Genomic DNA, 7007 nt, shown 5'->3' with positions numbered 1-7007 from the left:
TAGAAGTAAAATTACACTATTTTAAACGTGAGGGGGTAAAATTGTTACCAACCTAAAACATTAACAGTATTTTTTACCCCTTAACCCTTGTATTAATAGCTTTTTGCTTTATTTAAAAATTCAATCCATATTTAAAATGATACTGAAAACATAAATATAAATATATATTTAAAAATTATCAAAACCGAATAAATATCGAATAGTACCATTTTGTAGATTTTCAGATCACGAACCCTTACACCTATTGAATCGCTTCGCAATCTCAAGTTTTTGACTGTTTGTTTAGGGCGGGAACTGCCGGAGCTTCCATGGTGGAAAGCGAGAGAAGCTTCGATTCAGAAAATGGAAATAAAAGAATCAAATCCGGCGAAGAAGAAGAAGACCGCATTAGTGCCTTGCCGGATTTCCTTATTCACCGCATCCTCTCCCTTTTGCCAGCAACCGATTTAGTCAAGACTTTAGTTCTATCCAAATGGTGGAAGTATCAATGGACTCATGTTCCTGTTCTCAATTTCGTTCCGAATGATGGTATGTCTGCCGAAATTTTTTCCAATTTCATTGACAAAACCCTAAGTCTCCATGATTACTCCAATATGGACAAATTCGTCATCAAATTGAAACGTTTCACTGAGGAGTATCTATTTCCTAACTTGGATTTGTGGATCCGTTTTGCTGTGAGCAAAGATGTAAAGGAGCTCATTGTCAATTTCAATGACGATTTCGTCTACTACTCGTTGCCGCAATTTCTTTTCAACAATCCTTCATTGGTTGAATTGAAGTTATCTTCATGTAATTTAACGCCGATTGGGAAAGTAAATTGGGAATCTGTCAGAAGTTTGTGTTTATATGATTGTGAGGTGGAAGATAAAGAGTTTGAGAATGTTTTATGTGGTAGTCCTCTCCTTGAACACTTGGAATTGCGCAACTGTAATTTGTTTCAAGGGCTTGTTATTGCCTCTGAAAGTTTGAAAACTCTTATTTTGGATGACGTTTGCCCTGGATGTAGTGTCATTGAAATTTCATCTCCTAATCTTGAGAGATTGAGAATATCAGGTGTAGTGTGGTTTACATGTCTTACATTAATGAACTTGCGGTCTTCAGTTTATATTACTTCATATTTTTACTTTGACATGGAGGAGTTGGAAGACGAAATGAGTCATGATGACTATATAAATTTGGTCCAGCAGACTCTTCGGCAAGTTGAGCATGTTGAGAAGCTAGAAATTGGGCGTTGGTTGATGGAGGTAAGTTGTTTAGAAAAACTGCATATCTTAATGAAACAGTCCCATTGAAAGTTATTTTAAGTTTAATTTCCTTACTGAATATTCATTGTCATTATGTTTGAAGATTCTATCATCCTCCATGGAGGACGGAAACTGCATAGCTGGCTTGCCAGATTCTCTAATTCACCGGATCATATCCTTTTCGCCATCAACAAAAGATGCCTTTAAGACTGACCTTTACAAAAAGTGGCAGCATAAATGGACTGATCTCCCAATCCTAAATTTTGTTTCTAATGGTATGTCTATCGCATAATTCATCAATTTGATTGACAATATACTAATACTTTTTGATTGCTCCAATGTAGAGAAATTTGTTATTGACTCCAAAGGTATCCCTTTGATGGACCTGGATCCTAGATTGTCCTTGTGGATTCGTTTGGCTGCCAAAAACGAAGTGAGGGAGCTCATTTTGGATTGTGATGGTCCTAAAGTGGAATTAGGGCACGAGTATTCATTGCCGCAGTTTATTTTCAACAATTCTTCATTGGTTAACATGAAAATATGTGCTTGTGATTTTGAACCGAATGGGAAAGTAAATTGGGAATCTCTTAAGAGTTTGCGTATAGATCATTCTGAGTTTGGTGATCAAGCGGTTGAGAATGTTTTATCTGGTAGTCCTTTGCTTGAATACTTAGAATTGCACCGTTGTGGCTTTCAAGGAGCTCTTCTTGTTGCTTCTGAGCATTTGAAAACATTTATTCTAGAAGAATTTGGTAAGACAAGTCCTCTGCTAGAAATTTCATGTCCTAATCTTGAGAGCTTGAAAATATGGGGAAATGTGGGTTCTACATGTCTTAAATTGACGAACTTGCCTTCATCACTTCATGCTACTTTGGATTTGTACGTACTAGAATCTGATGATATCAGTCCTGATGACTGCATGAATTTGGTTGAGGAGACCATGAAGCAGATTCTACATGTTGAGGAGGTAGAAATTGCGTTGACGAGGCTGAGGAGCTAGAAATTCGGTATTGGTTCTTAAAGGTAACTGTTTTTGACAAAAAATTCAATACTTCTTTGCATTCTTCAGGATCAGAAATCCGTATGATTTCTTAATATAACTGTCTAAAGCTAATATTTTACAGCTAAATATAGGAATTCAATCTCCTTGCAAGTGGGTTTAAGTTTTAGATTCTTGTAACAGATATATATATATTAGAGTTGGAAAAGATGGGTATACTTGAAGCTCCTAGCATCTGGATGGGATGGAATTTGTGCTTCAAGTTCGTAAGAAAATGGTATCTTCTCCACATTACCCATTGTTAAAATGTGGACATGCTTTTTGCAAATTTTAATGGTAATTTTGTGCTTCCCTTATGTTTTACTCTTAGACTTAAGACTTGATTGCTAGATATAGTTATTGACTTGTTGTTGCTGTCAATGAATCTTGCCTACTTTGCTCTTATTTTGGTTCCATTTTTAAGATAGTAAATCTCTTCCTTCTTACTTTGATGATTGTGAGTTTGTGCTCGTTAGAAAATTGGCTAATTCTCTGAATCTCCTCATCTGCTTCATCACTTTTTTGTTCGTCTCAAAAGTTGTGCTTCTTTCTTCTTAAACTCTGCAATCTGCAATGCAGAATATTAGTTTCAGAACAATTGCTATTTAAAATAAGGAAGAAAAAGCTGTTCCAAACTTCACCCATGTCTCAAAATTAGATGAGATCTTTGTACCACACAAGTAAAACAGAAAAAAGACTTACTGCTATGACTATCATAGAAAAAAGGACTCTTGTGCCTCTGTTGCCCATTTCAAACTCCCTTTCTTTGTTTTTGTTTTTGTAGTTTTCTTCGGTTTCTTTTGCGAGCAACTTGTATGATATTTCATTATCGTCTTTATGCCCATTGTGATGGCCAAAAGAATCAGACCTTTTAGTTCTGTTTTCGCAGGCTTTGGTAGCTAAAATTGATCCCTTGAAGTTGCATTGAGCCTGTTCACGAATAGGCTCTGTTATAGGCATAGCGAAACAGAATTAAATCACATAATGCCACAGTTTCATGAAAGACATTCATTTGATACCTAATGAGAGTTTAATTCTGAATAAATAAGATGAACTAGATGTCTAGACTATGTCTCTTGCATTATTCACACCCTCAATATCTCCAGGGAATAGTATGGTAAGTTTGTGTATAACATTTAGAATCAATTCACGTATGTATAATATTAGAATTACATTTAATATATTAGTTTGTGCAATGATTTAAAACATGCAAATATTAGTCAATTGCTAATCCAATCTTCTTCAAAGTTTCTGAATTGTGTATTAGTCATTGATTAAGTGAAAAAATAAGAGCACAAGAGAGGATAACAAAAAGAATCTGATCTTCATTTCCATCTTGATCTTGTTCTGGAGAAAATCTATCGTCCCAAATTTCCTGTCCCTTTCCCTATTCCTCTCACAAAAAAGCTCATTTTTCTTGTGTGGGCCCTCCTAGCCCACACAACACAATATATTATTTTAATTAAGCAGGGATCATTTTTTGTAAGTAAGAAATTTCGGACACCAGATTTTCTTCCATCTTCCTCTACATTAGCCTTTTTATAGCATGTATCTGTTTAGAGTCACAAAGTTTTCGGTTTTGTTATAGTTTTTTATGCTTAATACATTTCTAGCCCCCGGTATTTGTCTAGAAACTAAACTGCCCCCTTATACTTCGAAAAACGTTCTATTTACTCCTTGTACTTGCTTAAAGTGGCCTATTCATTGTCTAAAAGTGACCTATTGGTCCTTTGAACTCGCTTGTTGTATCTATTGGCATCTAACTTGTCCTCTTGGATTTTAGGGGCTCAATAAGTCAATTTAAAATATAGGGAGATAGCTATGAAGAACCGATACTTCTAAGATATTGACGTACGCGTATCGGATACTTCAGGGATATGGATACGCGGGGGATACTTCGGGGGTACGTTTCAGAGTTAATTAGGTAAATTTTAGGATTATTTTAAATAAATTTACAAAAATAAGGGTTAATATATATAAAAAAATTAATATATAATCTCTAATATAAATAATTAATCAAACCAGCCCGCATCCACCCTTTTATTTGCAAAAATAAATAAATAAATAACTAAAAGCTAATTATTATTACATGTTTGTAGACGAAGATCATGAAAATGTCTTAGAATAGTCTTTAGACTTGGTAGTTTAAATAGTTTGAAGTATTAAATGTTCTTTTTTATGGATTAATGACTTGTTAGTTATTATGAGCATAGTTGTTAGAATCGTACGAGTCGCGAGTCGACTCGTACAATTCGATTCGATTCATCGAGATTTCGAGTCGTTTCTATGGTACGACTCGAACTCTTCATGAATCGGCCGAATCGGTGGTGACTCGGCCGAATCAGCCGGGTCCATCAATTCGGTCTATTCATGACACCATTAGGAAAAAAAACAGTGTTTTCCATTTTTAAAAACGTCTGGAGAAGAAGAAGTTATTTAGTAAGAACTAATGAGAACTAATAGTATTTAATAAAAGTTATGGAATAGAAACAGATCACTCTTTATAAATTCCAAACCTTCCCTCTTCACATCTATTTATTTGTTATTTAACTGTACTCTCCTCTATGCTTCTATTTATTTGTTATTTAACTGTACTCTCCTCTATGCTTCTATTTATTTGTTATTTAACTGTACTCTATTCTACTATGATTATGAGTGTTATTTATGGGTTTATAATGACTTACACATGTAATTTATAGTTATATATATATATATATTTGGTGTATCCCCACTGTACCCATGTCTCATATTTTTTTAAAATGCTGTTTGCTGTACCCGTATCCGTGCTTTATAGGGAGATAGTTGATTTTTCTGGACAAATACGAGGGCTAAGAATGTATAAGCATTTTTCTTATATAACTTGCATTATTCATTAAACCATAGCATTAAGTCCTTTCAAGCAACAGATAACTTGATCCTTTTCAAGATTCCTCTGAATTGCATTCGAAGTTGTATATGCATCCAATATGTGCAAAATAATCAGTGCCATTCTTTGTACCTTGTGAAATTGTATAGATCTTGCCAATTAGAAAAATGTAGCTTGAGAGAATCTTTCTTTAAGATTATCTCAGATTTGTTTTACATCATCTAACCAAAGAATACTTTTAACAATTGAGTAAGATAGAACCAAATCATTGCAGCGTTCTGCTTCCAAGATAGTCATATTTTAAACTATAGGTTAGATTAAAAGAAAAAGTCTATGGTTCAATTTGGTTCTGAGGTTTTTTTATTTGGATATTCGGTATGGTTCAAGAATCTTCAAGATATTTGCATGATTCTTGTAGGAATTTGAAAACCTCTAGAATTATAACGATACAATTATTTTCGGTCATAAAAAAAAGGTAACGGTTCAGTTCAGTTCAATTCAATCATAGATCTTATTTGAGTATCCGATGTTGAGTCGTTTGAGTTATTTTTCCATGTTACATATTCGTTATTTAAAATCTGTTACTGTTACAGATTCGATATCATTGATGGATGTGATTGATCTAATTCGATATCATATTTCAAACTATAGGTTAGATCGGGAAGAACTTGTATGTGTTCAAACATAGTTGTTAAAGGTGCGCCTCGAGCAAGGCTCAAGGTCTTGAGCGTTGAAATTGAGGTGCTGTACAAAAGGCTCTCGCCTTGTGCACCTTGCTCGTGCCGTGGAGTCTGGAGCCTGGCGCGCTTGACAGTTTTACTTAGGGTTTTTTTACAGTTTTTTTTTTTTTTTAATTTTTACAGTTCTTTTTTAAGAATAACTGCTTTATTAATCTCAACCACTAATCTAACTTAAATAAGACTAATCTTAACCCCTAATTTAAATAAGAATATGAAGATTCCCATTCATACTTAAATATATAAAGAATAGAGAAATATTAGGAGAAGAAGTCACGTTAAGAATATGGAGAGGACGGTATTAATTTGAAGGATGATCTTGATGATGATGATTATTAGTTTTTGTTGTGTGTCCTTTTTGATAGATAATGAATTGTTATTAATTTAGTAGCATTAGTTATAGTTTGGTACTTTAGGTTAAGACGTTAAGTATATGTTAGTATCTTTACGAAGTATGAACTTAATTTGGTGTTTTTGACACTTAGGATTTAGTATTGTGTTTTTATATGATCATAAGTGTGTTTTTTTGCTTTATACTTAACTAGTAAAAGAGTATATATTTTTGTTTTATTTTAGGCTTAATGCTTCTCCAGCCCCCTTAACTTGTCCAAATTGGTTATTTTACCCCTCCAACTCATCGAATGTCCTATTTACCCCATTAACTCCATAAAAATGGTATTTCTCACCCCCAACTTGTCCAAATTTGTCATTTTACCCATTTTCAACTCATCGAATATCCTATTTATCCCCTTAACTCCATAAAAGGGGTTGAGGAAGCATTAGGCCTTTATTTTATGTGCCTCATGTTTCTCTGGCGCATGTCTCGCCTTGAGCCTAGACTCCAGGACTCCTTGGCGCCATAGTGAGCCTTGCACCTTTAACAACTATGTGTTCAAAACTATATGGATTTGAAAATCTTTAGAATTGTACTTGATAAAAATGGCTTAATACATTATTTGCCTTCTGAACTTGTCCAAAATGGTTGATTGGCCCTCTGAACTTTCAAAGTGTCTCGATAGCCCTCTGAACTTGCATAAAATGTTCAGTTAGCCCCCTGAATTTGCGTAAAATGTAATCAATTAATCATTCGGTTGTAAAAAAGTAAGTCAAATGCGGAACAT

The 7007-nt window shown here is 34.2% G+C and overlaps 1 protein-coding gene across 2 annotated transcripts; it reads left to right on the top strand.

Moving 5' to 3' along the window:
- Positions 1–202: 202 nt before the first annotated feature.
- Positions 203–6117, top strand: LOC136211128 (F-box/LRR-repeat protein At2g29930-like). 2 transcript variants are annotated; one of them, XR_010678367.1, is made up of 5 exons: positions 203–1244; positions 1348–1519; positions 1589–2267; positions 2428–2580; positions 5801–6117. XR_010678367.1 is itself a non-coding variant. In XM_066002672.1 (4 exons), the coding sequence occupies exons 1-3, from the start codon at positions 309–311 to the stop codon at positions 2242–2244; spliced, it is 1764 nt and encodes a 587-aa protein (XP_065858744.1). In that variant the 5' UTR covers positions 203–308; the 3' UTR covers positions 2245–2267; positions 2428–2735. The 2 variants fall into 2 exon arrangements, 1 of the variants encoding a protein (XP_065858744.1); XM_066002672.1 differs by lacking the exon at positions 5801–6117 and having other exon boundaries at positions 2428–2735.
- Positions 6118–7007: the final 890 nt, after the last annotated feature.

The sequence above is a fragment of the Euphorbia lathyris genome, chromosome 1 (genome assembly GCF_963576675.1).
Source record: "Euphorbia lathyris chromosome 1, ddEupLath1.1, whole genome shotgun sequence".
Lineage (NCBI taxonomy): Eukaryota > Viridiplantae > Streptophyta > Magnoliopsida > Malpighiales > Euphorbiaceae > Euphorbia > Euphorbia lathyris.
The sequence above is the reverse complement of the archived record's forward strand: the minus strand, read 5'-3'. Positions and strand labels throughout refer to the sequence as shown.